The 20,852-nt window shown below is 37.4% G+C and overlaps 1 protein-coding gene across 4 annotated transcripts in view; it reads left to right on the forward strand.

The window, feature by feature from the left end:
* MSR1 (macrophage scavenger receptor 1) overlaps positions 1-20,852 on the forward strand; it is a 161,116-nt gene that overhangs the window by 123,721 nt on the left and 16,543 nt on the right. For 3 of the 4 annotated variants that reach the window (XM_061177282.1, XM_061177284.1, XM_061177283.1), the window contains exons 6-8: positions 4,101-4,181; positions 7,110-7,199; positions 12,577-12,630. In XM_061177282.1, coding sequence (XP_061033265.1) covers positions 4,101-4,181; positions 7,110-7,199; positions 12,577-12,630 — 225 coding nt within the window. Of the gene's footprint in view, positions 1-4,100; positions 4,182-7,109; positions 7,200-12,576; positions 12,631-16,303; positions 17,201-20,852 lie in introns of those variants that run through there. The other variant, XM_061177285.1, reaches the window with a different exon arrangement.

Genomic DNA, 20,852 nt, shown 5'->3' on the forward strand with positions numbered 1-20,852 from the left:
TCTGATTTTACCCAACTGGCTTTAAGACCTTGGGAATTCACTCTCTCAGACCTCTATAATTATGTTTGACTAAGCAAGCTTTAAGGCCTCTTCCAGATTAAACATCTCTAAGTCAGTGAGCATGAAAACTGGAAGGAAAAAAAAAAAAAAAAAAAGAGGTTTAAATAGCAACAGCCTAGAAGATTTGGCGGATTTTTATGGTGATCTAAATGTGAAGCAAGACTGAGAACAAAGTAGGAAATTTATGATCATAATGAACACGACATGGAGAAGCGTAGCTCTGGAAATTTTGGCAGATATTATTAGTGCTATGTTATCACTTGAGGATTTTAAATGATGTGATGTTCCTGGGTTTTCTTTCCCAGTAAATTGGGAAATTTTGATCTATGTATTTTTTAATTACTGAGAATTTTAAACCAGTACATCTCTGTGGCTAAGTAGAAATCTTAGTTTTCCTTAAAAAAGAAAAATCATAGGGAGAAAGCTAATAGGGGATTTGGTGGTGTGTTTTATAGAGGGAATTGTTCATGGCAAATTACTGCTATAGCATTTATGAATTATCCCTGTAACTTTGCAGTTAGATGGTACTAAAGATGATGAAAAATAGTGGAATTCTTATGGCTTCTGGAACTAGGGCAAATCAGATGTTTTGAACAATATTAATCTAGTGTCCTTTGACATATGTTAGCAAGAGAGCTGCCAGGAAGCATCATGTCCATTTATTGATGCACAGAAGTGGTTGTTGATGTGATTATGGGACAGAATTTTGAAAGGTTAAATAGTAACTCAGAACCAAGAAGGTGACTACAGTAGACTCGAAGTCTCCAGACTTAAAGTTCTTCCTTCTTTTTTTCCATAATGTAGCAGAATAAATGGCTACATTTCTTTACAGTTGATGCAGACATTTGTTTTTAAACTGAAATAAATGAATGAATGAGGGTGGAATAGACAAAATATATTCAGACCAGATTTTAATAAAAAACCCTCTAGATTAGTCCAACTGCAGTATGATAAGGATGTGAAAAACAGCAGGATTGGAGAGACCAGTTTTGGAAGGTAGATGAGAGCATTATGTTGATAATGTTCTCAAAAGTTCTACATAAGAAGCTAAGAGAAAGTAGTATATGATCTGTGTACTTCCATCCCTCCAAAATATCGAAAAGACACTTAAACCATTGAGATACTTTCCACATTTTGTTCTAGACAGTAGAAGACTCATAACAAATTATAGAATTTAAACAGAATGTAATGGGTGAGATTAATGTTACATGAAGACTAAGATAACAATAAAAATGTAACATCCAACACACTCAGTTAGAACTCTTGAAAGAAAGACTTTACCTCCTTTTCTTACTCTGGGATTCAGGTACCTGGTATCAGCATTTTTATATAGAAATAGACAGAGAGGGATCTTTAACTCAGAATTTTATAAAATAACATAGATGTATTTGTTATGATTGAGTTAATGCTCCAACATTTGAGCTGTGTACTATACATAGTTACATGCAAAATAATTGAAAGGATAGTGAGTTCCATTTCTTACTTATTAAAGAAATGGTGAAAACTCTTAATCTCAGAGGCTAAGAGCCCAGAGCTAGTCTGTGTCCCTTGCTTCTTGTCTCACACCTTCTAGTTTTTCCTGGAATGTCTGTCTTGCTTTAGAGCCCTAATCACTGAATCAGAGTCTTTTCGTGTGCAATTTTTTTTCAAAATGCCATCCTGGAGTACTGTGGATTTGCTTCCCTTTAATTTGCTCAGCAAAATTCAAGCTGCAAATTGAGTCTTTCTGTCCTGCTTGCCCCCTCCATTGTCACTGTGCAGAGATGAATGAACTGCAGCTGTGTTCATGGTTGTGGGAATTAAAACCCCTTTGTTGGGAAAAACTACATTCTGCAGGAATAGAAGATGCGTAGATTCCCATTGATGTAGAACCATGACATCTCTTGTGGACACCTTAATATATGTTTCCAACATTAAGCTATAGCTTAGGAGAATTTGCTAGTTGTTACTACAACTACTTAATGCCCAGTAGTATGCAGTTTGCATGATGATTATGTAAAAAAAAACCAAAAAAAACAAAAAATACACACACAACACAAACAGAAAATAATGTTAGTGATTATTCTCTTAAGATGATAGAATTATCTATTATATTTTCCTCATTTTTTCTAGGTTTTTATATTTCCTATAATATCTAGAGTTACTATTGTAATGAAAATGCAATAAAACCTTACAGCCCAATGGTGTGTATGAAGGAAAATGGATGATGTGCCATTGAGAAGAGCAGTGATATCTGGAAAATTAAGTCACCAGGGAAGGAAGGTGCTAAAACCCAAGTTGTACCTTGAAAAATCAGAAAGAGATCAGAAAAATGGAGAGAGGCAAGGGACAAGGATTTCAAAAGAAGCAAAGAAAATGGACAGAATATACTTACTCATAAGATTATCATTATTTATGGAGCCCCTTCTTAGAATTTTTCAAGTATCATATCTACCCACCTGATTAAAATTTGTAAACAAGTACTCTCTAACCAGTGATGCTAAACATAGTTGTGTGTTATCCTTGCTGTCCTTGAACCACGGAAATTGAAAATGACTCTTTTAAAACATCCCTGTTTGATTATTCTATGGTGTGTCCAGGTTCATTTCTTCCTTTTGGAATTGAGAAGAAATTGCTAAGTGTTCTACTTTAAAGGAAAGGAATAACACTTGTCCTGCGGCACTCCATGTAGAAGAGGGACATACTCAGTGCCATCATTCTAAAGAGGTGATCACTAGATACCTGTTTTGCTGGGCACAGAAAATTCAAATGACTAAGTCAGTGTTGATCAAACTCAGTACTAGGGGGACACCTTGTTAATTGCCATGCCAGGTAGTCAAAATTTTCCCTGCAACCTCTCCAACTTATTTTATAATGTCTATATCTATCTAAGGATTCTACCTAATATTTTACTTGAAAAGTTATTCATTTTCACTTTCCTGCCTTTCTCCGCATCTCTCCCACTTACCCAGCATTCTCTTTCTTCTCATTCTACCCATTCTTCAAAATCCCCTTCAAATCCTACCTCCTCAGTTAAGTCTTTTCAACCATTGCTCCTCATGCTGATCTGCATTTTTCTGATATCCGAGGGTATCATTTTCAATGATAGGGTTTTTGGTTGTCTACTTCGTGTGGATTTTTGTTTTCCTTGAGGCTATCACACATGACTTGACTTACACATTTTCCACAGAGCATCTAAATTAATATAGTGAAATCTGCCTGGGGGTGAGGTAACAGGGTGATGTTCCCAGAAACTTAATCATCAACCTTCTGGTTCCAACCAGTCTGGGGTCTACATACTAGGGGTCAGCATGTAGTCACCATCTTCCACATGGGTGAAGGGCTTAGTTTCTACAGATCAGCTCAAAGATATGTGTCAGATTGTTATGTATATCCATTGAGGAGGAACTAGGACTCCGAACTACCTTGCTTGACTGCTTCTCCTTTGTTTCTGCATCCCCTCACTTCTCTCACTGTTAACTCCTTGTGCCTGCTCTTTGGGGCTCGGGGAAGGCCTAGGAAACTAAAGCCTTTTTTTCTGCAAACAAGAAACAGGGGACCTGGAGGGGTTTTGTACCCAGGAAGGCCCTGCAGGGTCCTGCTTGGTTTCAATCCCCCTTTTCTTTGATATTTCTCAATCCTGAGGGGAACAGGGGTAGGACAAGAAGGGGAATAAAATTTTGGATAGAGAGGTTAGTCATAAACTTGGCAAGGGAGCTCAGTGTTAGGGGCACTGGGTTTCATACCCAGTAGGTATACAATACTAATGTGGATTTGTGCCATCATTGACTCACTGTCTTTCTCTGCCCTCAGGATCTGAGAACCACTGCTTGGCACGAAGTATTCAGTCCATAATTAGGTTGTCTAATTTAGAGCTATCTCACTGCACTACTCAGTAGCAGGGTATGCTTCCATTCAGGAAGGTTAGTCTGTTCATTCTGTGTAATTGTGCAACAAATAAAAGCCTTTGGATTTACCTATGTAACTGTCTTGACAAATGACAAATCTATTTTACCTATGCTTTAAGCCTATGATCAGTAATTGTCATTTATTTTTTAAAGGTCCTCCTGGACCTCCAGGTGAAAAAGGAGATAGAGGTCCCACTGGAGAAGTTGGTCCACGAGGCATTCCAGGTCCAGTAGGTATGGTAACTACTCCATCATATAGTGCAGGGCTAGGTAATGTATATCTGTGTATGTGTGTAGGGGGAATGAGTTATTTGACTGGTTCCCTGTGTGGCGTGTGTGTGTGTGTGTGTGTGTGTGTGTGTGTGTCTGCATGTGTATGTGTGTGTGTTGAGGGGATATCAAATGTTTTGGTAGCCTAATCACTATCATGTTCTGAATGGTAAGCAGTGACTCTTGATTTTTAAAGAAAGTTAAGTGTTTTAACAACATGGGGTTGTTCATAAGTCTAGAGAGTGCTGTCCATATCACTGACTGCAAACAGTATTTGGCCGACCTAGTTTTAGGTCACATGCGAAGGAAAATATGAAAACCATCTTCACATTGAATATATTTGGAGGTTACCTGGTTTTTAAGATACAAAAAAAAAAAAAAACCAACTAATGTAAATCAAAGGCAAATTGGATTATACTCCTTATATAGTCCTTAACTGGAATTTATCTGCTTAAACCTATGCAATCTCAATGTAAATACTGACTAGAATACAGATGACTTTTCCCTTTGCTGTCAGCCACTCTGTATCTTACTTAGAGCAAAATTGTTTCAAATTATTTTCTTCTGTAATCTTGAAAGCAATATTTTGAAAGACAATAATAGAAGACAGAAAAAGAGAAAGAGCATGAACTTTCTTTGCTCTCAAAAAAATAAAGATAATAACAGTAACATGATCATGATGTTATTCATGGCTAGAAATCAAATACCTGCATGCTTTTTGAAGGTGGGGAGTATACTGCTCAGTCTAATGGTAACTAGAATAGTTTGTGCTGCCAAAACAATGTCTAAATACCAGGGACTTGATCGTATTTTTCTGTCTTTTGATTATATAAACTGTTCTTCTTTCTGATCAATGTATCAACCAGCCCAGGTTACATCAGAAAAACAATTTTTAAAAATGAAAAGCATGAATTTGACACATGCCTGCCCTTTACATCATAGTGCTTAAAAAGCCAATATATAAAGTTTACCTTAAAAAAAAAGCTTTTAAAATTCTTTATATATATATATATATATATATATATATATATATATATATATATATAAATTGTTGGTTTGCCTTTGAAAGTAATACCAGGTAAGATTCTTTATTCAGAAAAGTCTTTCTACTTGACTAGCACCCAGCAGATCTTAGCAATGGTGCATTAATGTCATAAGCAGGGGAAGTAACCAGTGTTATATTATCTGCCAGAGCGGCTATTGTCAAAGGTCTGTCAGCTCCTCCATTACAAATTGCAATTGTCAAAGCTTTATAACTCAACCATAAACGTTCAGTCTGGGCTACAACTTGCCTTCCAAAGCTTCATCTTGGGAACATCTTTTGTAGCTGTTTTGGAATCAAATAGAAAGAGGGATTTAAAAGTTTCAGCTTTTGTTACTACCATAGACAGATACCGTTGCAAAGCTGCTTTGATTCTTCAAGTGAAGGTTTAGTCTGCTGCTGTTGGTATTGCTCATATACACAAATAGGCATTATCTGGCCCCTCAAAAAAGAGAGGTAGATTTCATTGTTGGAGTGATAAATTGACTCTTTTAGATTATTAGGTTGCCATTTTATTTGGTGCACGGCAGCAAAAATATTCAAGTTACTAGGCATCTCTCCTACCTAATTGCTGCATTCTGTTTTGTTCTTTGCAAGATTGCCTATTTGCCCCATGTTTGGTAGGGAATCAGGAAGTTAAAAGTATATGATGGACTGTCTTGATAATTCTACTTCCTGATTTAATCAGGTTTACTAAAATCCCACCTATAGGGACTTCCCTGGTGGTCCAGTGGCTAAGACTCCGTGCTCCCAATGCAGAGGGCCCAGGTTTGATCCCTGGTCACGGAACTAGATCCCACATGCTGCAACTAAGAGTTCACATGCCTCAACTAAAGATCCCACATGCCACAACTAAAAGATCCCACGTGCCGCAACTAAGACCTGGTGCAGCCAAACAAATAAATAAATAAATATTACAATGGGAGTGTTTAAAGAAAAGACAAAAGAAACCCTGTACCAAAAAAACAAAACAAAACAAAAACAAACAAACAAACAAAAAATACCTATACATGCAATTGAGCCCACTAAACTCAGCTTGACTCGAAACCATGATATGAAAATCTGAGAAGATATAAGTGCTTAGTAGTATTAAATAATCAGTACATTAAATATATTACAATTGTTACTTATGTACTGGGGTGGATATTATGTTAAACTGTGCTTTATCTCAAAATAATATAATAGAAATTCATTTCAGCATGCCATTTCCTTGGAAGCATGCCAAGGAGAATTACCTGACCTTTTACTTTAAAAAATGTTTACTGAATACTTTCCCTGTGCCTGGGACACACACACACACATATGGCTACATTATTGTTTGGGATTACAATGGAGTATGTAAAAACAAGAGCATGAGAGATAGAGTAATATATTCCTGCACTAGGACCTCAGTATTTTTTTAATAAATATTCTTTGATACTTCTCATTGCTTGACTTGTGATTTTTCTGGAACAGATCTTAAAAATCCAATTTTTAGCTTACATTTCAAAGTTATCATTTCAGCTATAGCAAAATTCTGCCATTTGAAGATTCCTGATTAGACTATATAAGCCTTCCAGTTAAAACTCTAAGATTATTTTTTCCTTGTGTGTTTTTATTTGTAGTGACAATATGTTACATATTGAATATCTACAGTGTACTAAATGCACTAATGTTTCTACTTACTGTTACTGTTATCTATCCATTTTTACACGTGAAATTTTAGGAAAGACATTATTCCTCCATTTGGAGATTCACCTCTTTCATACCCATTAGTGAAATTAGATTGTTTCGTTATTCTCTCAAATCTTTATGCAAAATGAATTATTACCACTGTTTTTGGGGGTTTTTTTTCTTCATTTACCGTGTAGGTCCTCCAGGTCTTAAAGGTGATCGGGGATCCATTGGTTTTCCTGGAAGTCGAGGATTCCCAGGATCGGTGGGGAAGACCGGGAGGCCAGGTATTATGATAATGCATATTTTCTTCACAGAATATGTAAAATAAACACCAGATCATAGATATTCCTTTCAACTCCTTAGATATCAAAAACAATGGTCATCATAGTATGAATAGCAGCACTCACATGCAGTTTATTTTGTGATCTGAAGCATTTTGAAACTGATTTCTGCCCACCTGAGGAAAGTTTCTATGTCCAGAAGGAAAATAGTTCAATATAAAAACACAACAGAGGCTCTATCAACTCCACACCACTATAAATCACCATGAAGAATGGTATCTATCTTAGAATAAAGAGAATGGAAAGACTGGCAGAGAAAAACAAACAAGCAAAGTATTAACACCCCTTTAACCAAAACCGCCAAACCCTGTTAAGTTACAGTTAGCAAAATACAGGCAGACCTGCAATCCTATCCTTTGCAAGATAACCTGCCTGCTACTGTATATTAGTACTTAATAATCACCATGTGCGGGCCCTTTACAGTTTACATACATGATGATATTATTTCTACTCCTTATGCCGCTAGCCTAAGCTTGAATTGTGAACTGTACACCGAAATTTTAGAAGAGAGCAGGGGACAGAAAAATGCAGAACCAATTAGCTGTATTACCAAGTGGTAAGTAATAAAACATTTGTAAAGTGGGACAAAAGTAATGGAAGCTGGAAGCTGTGAAAGTAGAAAGTAGAGTGATTAACTCTGTACAGCAAGACAAGATGTTACAAAGAAAGTCATGTTAGAGCTGGCCTAAAGATGCACAGAATTTCTTTACATCTGTGGTTCTCAAACTTTAGCAGACATTAGAATCACCTGTAGGGCCTGTTAAAACAGCTTACCGGGCTCCACGCTCAAGGACTTTCTGATACTATAAGTTAGGGGTTGGGCTCCCTCGAGAATGTTTACTCCTCACAAGTTTCCAGGTGGCAGTGATGATGCTGATCAGGGACCACACTTTGAGAACCGCATCTTCAGGTGAAGAAAACTGGAGAAAGACTGTAAAAATGAAAGCAGGGGTAGAGGTAATAAATCCCTTGACAAAAGATATTCTCAGGATATTACTTCCTTATTAAAAGACTCAAATTTGGTAGAAATATGAGCAGCAGGGCCTGGTACTAGTTTAGTTATACTGCAAGTTAAGACAGTGAATGCATTCTTCCTCTACAAGAGTCCAAAGAGGGTAATAAAATTAGGAATAAAATCTACTAATTGTCATTTTCTAATTAATGACACAGCCTGGACTATCTGAGTGATATCAAAGCAAAGTGATTTCAAAGCAAAAAGATTAGGAAAGAGCAGCCCTATTTATTTTCTATTTTCTCTCCTGCTCTCCTTTTCTTCCCCACCCTGCCCTCTTCCTTCCACATGTATTAAGTACTCAATATATATATACAAGGGACAATGCTTGGTGCAGGGAAATGAGAAGTAAATAAGACACAGTCCTTAACTGATAAAGTGAACAAATATAAGAAGAGAAAGGGAAGACTTTCTTCTTGATCCATGGCAGATCTATAGAGCATTTACCATCCGACAGATTTACTGCAGAGAGTTCGGAGGATTTAATTGAAGTGTAACCTTACACATCTTCAAAACCCCTAGAGTACTCTGAATAGAACCTCATTAAATGAACTAGGTTTTCCAGCAATGTAAATAATGTGCTTCTCTCCAGCTAGACTCTTGGAGTCCATTCAAAGTCTGATTCTAAGGGTGAGTTATGGTCTTTCTTAGGAATGTCTAAAATTATAGACCACAACGAATTCCTTTATTTATTTGACAAACAGCTATTGAACACTCTGTGCCATTCATGGAGATATTTATAGTCGAATATATGGGTTTGGAACTCAGAGGGGAAGCCAGAGGTAGAAAGACAAAGTTGTAACTATGCTCGTATAAATGTTCATTGAAGTCAATGAATTTTAATAATCACTGATTTTAGTAATATTTTACGGGTGGGCAACAGTGAGAAGAGAAGGGGCCTAGGATAAAGCCTTGAGTGGTTCCAGAAGTACAGACTGAGCAGAAAAAGCAAAGCAGCCAGAGTGAGGAAGAAAACCCAGAGAAGGTGGGGTGAAAAAAACCCAAAGGAGTTTCAAAAGTTGGTCAAGTATGATGCAGTCTACAGAAAGCTCTTTCCATTTGTTGCTGTGAGGATGCTGCCTTTATTGAGAGCAGTTTTGGTGGGGCCGGGTGGAGTGGGGTGGAAGCCAGATTGGGGAATGCCCAGGGGTGCCTGGTGATGAGGCTGGTAGACAGCGGGGTAGAGCAGTCTGGCTCTGCAGAGGGGGAGGAAGAGATCGGTATTTTCATTTGATTTTGTTTTTTCTTTGAAAGTGAATTTGAATACTATTTAAATACTGACAGCAAGGTAAAATAGAGAAGTTGTTGAAGATACAGAGGAAAGAAGGGTTAAAAAGATTGTGGAAGGTTAAGAAGAAGGTTGAAGGTGAAGAATTCAGGAAATAGGAAGAAGCATTAGGCAGAGGAGGGAAGATGTCACATCTGAATTAACGTAGCTGAAAAGAGTTGGGCTGGGCTAAGTGTGCCTGTGTGTGAAAATGAGGAACCCAGTGCCTAGCTCATGGCAGGGGCTCTGAAAATGCTTGAAGTCACAATGACGCTATTGAAAATACCTCCTCTTATATTGATATTTAAAGTTAGAGTGGCGGTATATTACATGCCATCTACTTCTTACTTTTCAGTGGCTTTCAGAAATATTAGTTCTTTATTTTTGACAGAAGAGTGACATATCTGACAGGAGGTGGTTAACTCCAGGTTTTGACAAAGCCCTTGGGCTCGTTTTTAGCCTAAGGTGTCATTATAAAGGAGGGAGGAATCCCTGTTCTCTAGAAAGGATGTTTTTAATGTGTTCAAGTGTGAGAAAAGATTTCCAAGTGTCGTCTGTGAGGAAATTTCTGAATCATGCTAAAATGACATAAAACATTTGTTTTTTATTTATAAGAAGAAAAGTGGGTTATTTGTTCAGATCTCTGGCTTGAACAGTTCTATCGTTAAAATACCTAAGACAGGGACTTCCCAGGTGGCGCGGTGGTTAAGAATCCGCCTGCCAATGCAGGGGACACGGGTTCGAGCCCTGGTCCGGGAAGATCCCACATGCTGCGGAGCAACTAAGCCCGTGCAACACAACTACTGAGCCTGTGCTCTAGAGCCTGAGAGCCACAACTACCGAGCCCATGTGCCACAACTACTGAAGCCCGCACGCCTAGAGCCCGTGCACCGCAACAAGAGAAGCCACCTCAATGAGAAGCCCGCGCACCACAATGAAGAGTAGCCCCCGCTCGCTGCAACTAGAGAAAGCCCGTGCGCAGCAACAGAGACCCAACTCAGCCAAAAAATAAATAAATAAATTTATTTAAAAAATAAAATACCCAAGACAAACTACAACATGAAAAGACTTCCCAGAGTAATTTTACAATTATTTCCTAATTCTGAAAATAACGCTAAAATGATAAAATTAAGCTTGTTTATTATATTATCTTCTCTGAAAAGAATTAGAACCCATCAGTTACACCATTTTAACCCCCCCCTCCCCCAATTTTTGTTTAATATCTTAGATTTTTCCTCTTGCGGAAAACTAAAACTTTGGTATTATATCTCATAAAAGCCTACCATCAAAAAAAAAAAAATAGAAAAGGTTTTAGGTACTTTGTGCTAAATTAATGATTCTTGTCAATTTAATATTACCTGAAACAACTGAATCACAATTAAAAAATGAATTTAATGATGTACAGTGTAATCATATATGCAAAGCAATTAGAGACTATTATACTGTGATAAGGAATGGTTGGCATTTCAAAATAAAATTTTAATTGGAAATAACTTCAATTATTAAGTGCTAAATCTCAATTTTCATGTTACTCATCACACCTTACTTTGTATTTTTTTTAATCTGGTAAATTGGGGATCAAAAAAATCTTCTCTAAGAGGTGAATAAGGACAAGTGTTCGAAAACAAAGCATGGATGAGGCAAAGTAAGCTAGAGAAACAGACCAAAAGAAACAACAAAATAATGATTAAAACTGCAAAATAAAATGTAAAATAATTGTGCCATAAAAATGTAAAATGAAATGAAAAAATCCTCTCATTCACTGAAAATAAAATCACGGAGACAGTTCTAGCTAAGTGATGTTGTAAAACAAATAAGAGCTACCATCTCTTACATGCATCTCTTAAGAGCAAGGCCCTTTATAAACATTGTTGCTAATTTCCAAGGCAAGTTTGCAATGGAAGGTACTATTTTTTCATTTGAACGAAGAATAAACTTCAGCTCAGAAAGGTTTAAAGACTTGTTCTGAGCCACATACCTAATAAGTGGCAGAGCAAAATAATTCAACACAAGAGAATTTAAAATTGTTATTATTCCAAAGCTCATGATCTTTGAACTATGCCCTTTGAGCTTTTGGATGAAAAGAGAACAGTCCTTGATTTTGTTGGAGGAAATCAAGAACATTAATGAAGATTTTGACTTAGAGATAGATGGCTCTATGGTCAGTCCTGCATTTATGCCAGGAAGGTGATTACTTACAAGACGTATCTGACGACTCTTGGAAGAAGAATCGATATGTGAGAACAGCACCCCTCTAGTGAGATGCAATTGTCATCGTTGAATTCTCTTGTTGGTACTAAGGGCTTAACCTCTGGATATAGCTTTAGGAACCTTAGGTGAAATAGAAACCCATTAGCAAAGAGCAGGGTCTTAACAATGTTTCCATGTAAGGTCCTGACCCTTATTAGCACAGGGTCTGTAGCACACCTCTGAAGTATGTGAATGAGCTTTCTCGAAGCCAAAAGTAACTATCTAGAGGTTTAGACACCCCTCACACCTTCCCAGCTTCCCACAAGACTGAGGTAATTGGGATCTCACCACTCCCAGAAATTCATTCACAGCTCCATCTTTGCTAGGCTTCACACAAAAGAAATAGAAAACAAGACAGACAAATTGTAATGGGAACGGAAAAACAAGATTTGGTATGAGATGGAGGGTAGCAGGCTTTCTGGGAGAGGGAGGAAGATACAAGAAGGAGGAGAAAAAGGAGCATGAATAATCCCAAACAAACTGCTTACACCTCAGTTTTGCCTACTTTAGGAAAATGGAACATTTAATGTCCTGGTAAGTAATCTGAGATAATGTATGTAAAGGACCTACCCATAAAATGCTAAGTTCATAAGAGGGTTTCTAAAATGATAGCTATTATTATTATCATCATCATCATCATCAACAACATTATTATGTCTGAAAATCTGTAGGTTGTTATATACATCGTTATTCTAGATGACCTTGTGTTGCTCTGTCTCCATTTCAAGCACTGTGAATTGCCTAAATTAAAAAAAATTTTTTTCCTTTTATTTATTTTTATTTTTTTAAAGGAAATTCTGGACAAAAAGGCCAGAAGGGGGAAAAAGGGAGTGGAAGCATGCTAAGTAAGTTTATGGTTTCTTGGTTTTTTTGTGTGTGCCTTTGTAATAAGCAAGCTTGTGATAGTGGTGGTCTGGGCTTGAGGCAAAGGTTGAGAACTTCAGTGTTGATCCATGGGGATTGTCTGGAAGTCAGCCACAGTTTTCTACAAATAAACTGTGCTAACTGGTGTAAAACAAATAGATTAAATTATACTACTCTAAATCTCATTACCCATTTGTATTTAGTTTTTGTGATGAGTGTAATTTTCTAAAAATTTCACATAGAAAATTGTTTTATTTTCAAGCCAATTTCAATCTGCTGAAAGAAAATCAAGCTTATGAATAGAAACAATACAGCCTCCCTACCTACTAACTGAAATAACTGAAATGTTACATATAAGAATTTGAACAATCTAAGAACAGACTAATTCTCTGACAGCTGGGGTATTTTTGTGTGTTTTGTTTTGTTTTGATAAAAACTTGAAAAGTGGTATTCGATATCCCAGACCTTCAAAACTGCAACAGAATAGATTTCACAGCAGGGATCTCTGTGGATGGAACGCTGACCGCATGTTCCAATGTAGAGAATCTGTAAATTGGATCTTGAAAACTAAATATTAGATGAGATATCTTCAGTAATCACAGTGCCATAAGTCAATGGTTGTGTGTCTAGGCCAAATCTACCAGATATAATGAAAGGAGTTTGAAAGGGAATGAGGAATCCACACTTGATTTCTCAGAAACCAAGGGTTCCTCCTCTGTGTTCCCAGTTGGAGCTGCATGTAATGTGTGTGTGTGTGTGTGTGTGTGTGTGTGAGAGAGAGAGAGAGAGAGAGAGAGAATAAGTGATACACACACAGCTATCATAATCTTTACCCACCAGGGGTCTGTTTTAGACAGATTTTCACAAATCCTTTAATGGATCCCAAAATCTAGCAGTTTTCAGTTATAATTATTGTTTAAAAAATGCAGTACCAGTTTCTCTGTCTTAGTAAAAATAATTATTTTTACCTCATATACTGTGTTGATGCCACATTTAGGCAACTTAGGGTCACCATTGTGAATGCCAGCCATTTAAGTAATGGTGTAACCACATGATGCTTTCTACAGTTGTTTTCATAATTGTTGCATTGTTGAAGTGTGTTTGCCCCTAAATTGAACAACACTGAGTATTGTGTGTCTCCTCAAAGTGCTTTAGTGTTAGTCAATGATTATTATTGTTGTTATTATTATATTAAGATAATAGAAACAATAGGAAAAATTCTCCTTTGTGTCCATTTATTCTTTGATGTGATCACTTTGATCTGCTGTTTTACTTTTTATTCCATTTCTTCTCCTTTCTCCTTGTCACTCCATTTATTTTCACTGAGCTCCTGTGTAACTCTTCCCTATCTGCATGTTTATTTCTATCTTTATCTCTACCTTTATCTTTATCTTTGGTTCTTCTTTATCTCCTTTTCTCCTTTTCCTGAGACTTTCTCTGAGCTTCTTAACCTTGACGCTGGTTAAGCTTGGCAAATAAGGGACATCTTTATTTTGTAGCCTGTTAATCTAACACCTACACTGTCTTTTGTTACCTGAGGTTATCAAATGCTTTGAATTTTTTTTTTTTCAGATACGTTCAGATATGTTTTCAGTTACAGATATTTTCATGGCTGTTTTGAAGTTTACGTGCTTGCTTTCTTTGAGGAAGTATTAAGAGAGATTTCTGTGTATAAATGTGTGTGTGTGTACATAGCCTCCAGATTCCTCTCCATGTACCCAGCCCCTCATGGAGAGTATATAACTCCATAATGTTTTAAAAAGACAGAAAGAATCAAATACAGAAACATCTATACAGTGTGTTCTGTTTTCTCCTTATTTAAGTTAATATGCCAATCATCTGCTATGGCAGTATATGTGGCTCTTTTCTCTCAGTGGCTATACACTATTCCATTATATAGCGCTACCATAATTAGAATAATGTATCATTCAGTTCCCTAGTCATGAACACTTGATGATTTTTCTTTGCTTTAGCTTGGCTTTAAGAAACAATCCTACATTCAGCACTCTTTTACATGATCTTGTGGGAATATTTTTTAATAGAGAATTTGCTAGCAGTAGAATCAATAGTTCAAAGGTGACGTGCATTTTACAATTTGATGTATTCTTGCAAATGGCTCCCAAAAGGTTGTACCAATTTGTTCCCTGTGAAAGTGCCTGATTCCCCACATATTCAATTAATTCTGGTATATGAAAATTTATATTGAATTATTTTGCTGTACTTTTAAAAAATATTTTTCAAGCATGGTTTAAATGTAACAAAAATAATCATTGATTTCCTCTTTTTTTTTTTTTGGTTCAGCTTTTTTAAATTAATTTTTATTAGAGTATAGTTGATTTACAGCATTGTACTGGTTTCTGCTGTATAGCAAAGTGAACTAGTTATACATATACATATAGCCACTCTTTTTTAGATTCTATTCCCATATAGGTCATTACAGAGTACTGAGTAGGGTTCCCTGTGCTATACAGTAAGTTATTATTAGTTATCTATTTTATATATAGTAGTGTGTATATGTCAATCCCAATCTTGAAATTTATACCCCCCTTCCCCCTTGGTAACCACAACTTTGTTTTCTACATCTGTGACTCTATTTCTGTTTTGTAAATAGGTTCATTTGTACCATTTTTTAAGATTCCACATATAAGCGATATCACTTATATGATCTTTGTCTTTCTCTGTCTGACTTACTTCACCCAGTATGACAATCTCTAGGTCAATCCATGTCACTGCAAATGGCATTATTTCATTCTTTTTTATGGCTGACTAATATTTTATTGTATATATATACCACATCTTCTTTATCCATTCCTCTGTCGATGGACATTTAGGTTGCTTCTATGTCCTGGCTATTGTAAATAGTGCTGCAATGAACATCGGGGTACATGTATCTTTTCGAATTATGGTTTTCTCTGGATATATGCCCAGGAGTGGGATTGCTGGATCATATGGTAGCTCTATTTTTAGTTTTTAAAGGAACCTCCATACTGTTCTCCATAGTGGCTGTACAAATTTACATTCCTACCAACAGTGTAGGAGGGTTCCCTCTTCTCCACACCCTCTACAGCATTTATTGTTTGTAGATTTTTTAATGATGGCCATTCTGACTGGTGTGAGGTGATACCTCATTATAGTTTTGATTTGCATTTCTCTAATAATTAGCAATGTTGAGCATCTTTTCATGTGCCTCTTGGCCATCTGTATGTCCTCTGGAGAAATGTTTATTTAGATCTTCCACCCATTTTTTGATTGGGTTGTTTGTTTTTTTGATATTGAGCTGCATGAGCTGTTTGTATATTTTGGAGATTAATCCCTTGTCGGTCACTTCATTTGCAAATATTTTCTCCCATTCTGTGGGTTTTCTTTTCATTTTGTTTATGGGTGCCTTTGCTGTGCAAAAGATTTTAAGTTTAATTAGGTCCCATTTGTTTATTTTTGTTTTTATTTTCATTACTCTAGGAGATAGATCAGAAAAGATCTATCACATCTTGCTGTGATTTATGTCAGAGAGTGTTCTCCCTCTGATTTCCTCTAAGAGTTTTATAGTATCTAGTCTTACATTTAGGTCTTTAATCCATTTTGAGTTTATTTTTGTGTATGGTGTTAGAGAATGTTCTAATTTCATTCTTATTTCCTCTTTTATATATGTGTCAGGACCAGCATAACTCCCTGATCGTATTAGGGCAGGCCCCTTTGAAGATCAGGTGGGTTGGGCGGGACACCCTGTGCTACCATCTCACTAAAAGGACCTTCACCTCTGGACAAGTCACAGCACAACTGATTCCAAGATCCCTTTGTGGCTCCTCCAAACAACCTTGGTTCCCGAGTGGTGCCCGGCTTCCGCATGCCTTCCTCTCCTGATCCTTGGTACTGTTTGGGTCTCTGCTCCCCTGCTCATACCTCTCCCCACTCCAGCACCCCACCATCACCACCGTCCTGAGCTGGGACGCCTCCCATGTACTGACTGGCGGGCTGTTCCTACCTTCCTCAGTGCCAGGCCAGGAGCCCTCTGCCACCCACTCATCTAGTGTCTCCTGAACCCATCGGGTTCCAGGAGAAATCTCATGGATACCGATTATATGTGCATTCTTTACCCTCAAAAATACCAGTCTCAACCAGAGATAGGGATGCCATAAATGAATCAGTTTGTTCATTCAGCATATGTTTATTGTGTACCTCCTGGAGCTGGACTTAACAGCTAATAAGATAGCTATTGTCCCTGGACTTCCTGAACTAATTGTCCCAGAAAGACATAGACATGGAAACAGGCAGTTATATAATAGAGCAGAGGTATATGGGGGGAAGGAACAGGGCTCCATAGGTGTTCAGAGTAGGTCAAGATTTTTAAATTCCTTAGAATTTTAAAAAAGGTAAATTGACTTTGATTTGCTTAGTTTACATTCATGTCTTCTTATTCTCCAATTTATGGCATATTTTTTTTCAAGTTTTATAGTGAGGTCAAGTGGAGCTGGGGCAGTCCATTCAACATTTTTGAACCAAAAAACAAAACTTGTTTCCTTAAAATACCTAGCTGTTTCAAGCAAGAATATTTTGATCATAAAAAAAAAAAATGCTGAAAAAAAAATGCTGAAATTGTTTTAGTCTAAAAAGCTCTTTTCACCAGCCTGCTGCATAAAAGCACATGTAAAAAACAAAGTTCCTAAGTGTGCTAGTTATGTTATTGAATAAAAACTGTAAAAAAAAATTTTTTAAAAACACAACTCATTGTACTTTATGCTTTAAATATCCAGTATAGATCCTGGAGAAAAAGAAATATTTCAGTAGAACTGGAGATATTCTGTGTAGGTAAAGAAAAGGCTGACAGTGAGAAAGGAGAAAATGTAAGAAAAGGCAAACTAAAAAAAGGAAAAATGTGGGATTCCATGTTAGTTTTGAATGTCTCTCTATTAATCAACAGATTGAATTTTCTCAACTCTCCTTTCCTTCAAGGTTTAACACATAGTCCCAGGATTCACAACATTAAGATTCTAGTAGAATTCTCAGTAGTGTCCCTATATGTGTCTCCCCACTTCCATTCATTCCCCAGTGAAATGGGCATCGTAATGCCTACCTCACTGGATTGTTGTGAGGGTCACATAAGATATTGTGTGTATGCAGATGCTCTGTAATACTATAAAGTGCTCTACACTCATAAGGCATAGTTCTCAGTGGTTGTGGTCTCTCTGAACTGGAGCTGCTCTTCCTCGCTGGTATAATGCAGACATTTAAAATCTGTAATCAGGACAGGAGTGAGAGCCAAATGAAAATGCAAGAAGCTAAATAAATGCCATGGACAAAAAGAGGCGCTGGAGAATCAGATAAGATTTTACATTAGATAGAGCAACGCAAGTGTGACCAGATCACAAATCAATGAGTTTGAGCCGAGCAAAAGAGCATAAGTTATAAATAAAAGGAGTGACTAAACAGAGTGCACGCCAGAGGCCAGAAGCTGTCAACAGAGGTCAGAACAAAATGTCAGGCTAATAAAACAGGAGTTCCAGGCTCTGAGGAACAAAATCTGAGCCCAAGACGCTGCTGATGAAAAAGCTCCGAGAAGCGTTGAAACAAATTAGAGTTGTCAGTGGTACTCTGGGTCTGTGCCGGCTTGACACCAAAGTCTCCAGGAAAAAAAGGGGCAGAGAGGTATCAGATCATCCTCAGTAGTAGCAAACTGGCAACAATGACGGGCCAGTTAAAGCAAACATCTGGAGATGAGTTGGATCTCTTTGCCTGTGGTTTAATTGGATAGGACTTCCTACCCCATTCTGTACCGGGGGGCAGGCAGCACCTGGGAGCCCTCTTCTTCTCCAGCAGTACTTGGTCCACACTTGCCACTGATGGCCCTGATCCCAGGGACCCTGGGAGACAATGTCAGGGGATTCGGTTCACCAGTTATCTGGCACCCCAGACTGCAAAGGGATTCTTAAGTGTGTCAAATACGAACCTGAACTTTCCAAATTAGGGGAGAAAGGCTTTTTTCTTTAGACAAAAGTAGAGGCTGAAATGCCCTGTTCAAATGCACAAATTACACCAAATTTAATAACGTATAATAAAGAGAAAACAAGTCTGCACCAAGTTCTAAAGCTTGTCCTAATAGTTTGCTGTGTTCTCACCCTACCTTGAAAGTGTATGTGTTTCAAGCAAACAGAATTCCGGCCATAAAATGAAGCACTTTGTGTGAGGTTCTGTCGTCAACATACCAATTACTGATGTGTCATTTGTTAGTGTTTTCTACTGTGCTTTTTACCCAATAAGACTGTAATTAGGATGTGAATTTAGAGTAAATGTCTTATTTTGAAACTCATACAATGATATGAAATATCTGTCTGTCTTTCATTTGATTTCTGCTGAGGACTCAGCACAACCTTAAATGAATTCTGGTCTTTCTCCAAGCATTCAGTTGACCAAAGTAAAGGCTTCTCTTCCAACCATGAAATAAGTATAATAATGAGCTTTTAGAAAATATTTACTCTCCAATGCAGGGGCTTTAATGTGTTATCTCATCTGATCTTCAGAAGAGCCTTTGAGGTAAGTCCTATCATCACTCCCATTTTATAGATTAGAAACTGAAGCTCACCACTAAGTGTTAGAACAGAATCACAAAGCCTGGTGTATTGATCTCCAAAGTCCCTATTTGTAACTGTGACTCCATTCAACACTCCCACAACTAGCTTTATATATTTTTTATATATAATTATCACAAATATGTCATACGGAAGGTGTGGAGAGAGAAAGAAGGAAGGGAGAGGAAGAGATTTTTAAAGAGCAATTTGGTTTTCTAGAATGGGCCTAATCATTGAAAGACCTTAAGATAAGAGTTCTTACAATATGAACTCCATTAGGTCAAATTCCCAAAAAGCATTCTCAATTAATCTCTGTTAGTTTATGTTTCTTCTTTCATATCCCATTCCAGCCATTGCCTCCAGTCTCTTCCCCCAAGTATATTAACTCAGAAACATAGTCTTTCTAGAATGCTTACCTAGCCTCCATTATTGGATTGAGAATTACTCATATGCACAAGGGGAAGAAGCTACCTGCTAATATTCTATCTTTATTTCAGTAACTGGCTCAATTTGAACATTTTTTTTTTCAATATAATGTGGTTGCTTTGATGTCCTCTTCTTTTATTGTGTCTCTTGTTTAACCTCTCACTGTCCTTTTCTCAGTAGCCCAGCTAGGCTTCAGCAGAGCAGAGTGTAGCTGAGCAGTGGTGTCTCCAGCTAACTTAGATAAATGCTGCTATTTCTTGACAGTTACGTGGTGTTTCAAGCTTTACATGATTCCATAAATGGGCGCTAAAAACGTATAGTATTCCATTAACACAATACATGTGTTTCTTTGTAATATGTATAACTAATATGTCTTGTAAATTGAAATAGAGATTTAAATCAGTAATGAATCCAGTGGTTAGCACAGGTCCTGTTTAGGAGTTATCCCAGCTGACTTACAGCCTGACTCTCACCAGAGCTAATGAGAAAGAAGAAAAAAAAAAAACATCAATACGGTTCCAGCCAGGTCTTCTGCATTAGCAAAATTTGAAATTCCTCCAGTTATGTGCTGGAGTTCAGATGGAGTAGGGAGACCCAACACGCCACTTCCCATGCCTCCACGACCTCGGAGGACCAAATGGCTTTCTTCTTCAGAGAACCAGGTCCTGGCTTCCTGTTCTGCAGTAAATGTAGTCTTACACTAATACAAGATTGTTTCTTTTGTTCCAATTCAAGCACTTACCGAATACAGGTTATAGGTTCCAGCCTTTTTTTGGCCGCACCAGGTGACTTGTGGGATCTTAGTTCCCTGACCAGGGATTGAACCCGGGCCCTCGGCAGTGAGAGCACGAAGTCCTAACCACTGGACCACCAAAGAATTCCCAGTTAACAACCTAACATTTGCTCCCTTAACCTGGCTTCTCTGGCCATGCATTGCCCTACAATGTGAATCTCAAGACGAGATTCCCTAGAACAGCACAGTTACTTGCTTGCACATGAAGTGTCCCAGAAATATCTCCAGCTGTGGCTTAACCTAGATCCTGACCCTTTCCCGGGGTACTACAGTTATTCTTATCCCCTGCTTCACCTGAATTGTCACTCATATCCTGCTTAATCCACTGCGAAGTAAGAACTTTAAAGTTATAATAGATTTACTCAATATCATCTGAGGTTTAGTACAGTTTATTTTGACGCAACACATTCTCAGTCTTTCA

The sequence above is a fragment of the Eubalaena glacialis genome, chromosome 20, assembly GCF_028564815.1.
Source record: "Eubalaena glacialis isolate mEubGla1 chromosome 20, mEubGla1.1.hap2.+ XY, whole genome shotgun sequence".
In the NCBI taxonomy this organism is placed as follows: Eukaryota; Metazoa; Chordata; class Mammalia; order Artiodactyla; family Balaenidae; genus Eubalaena; species Eubalaena glacialis.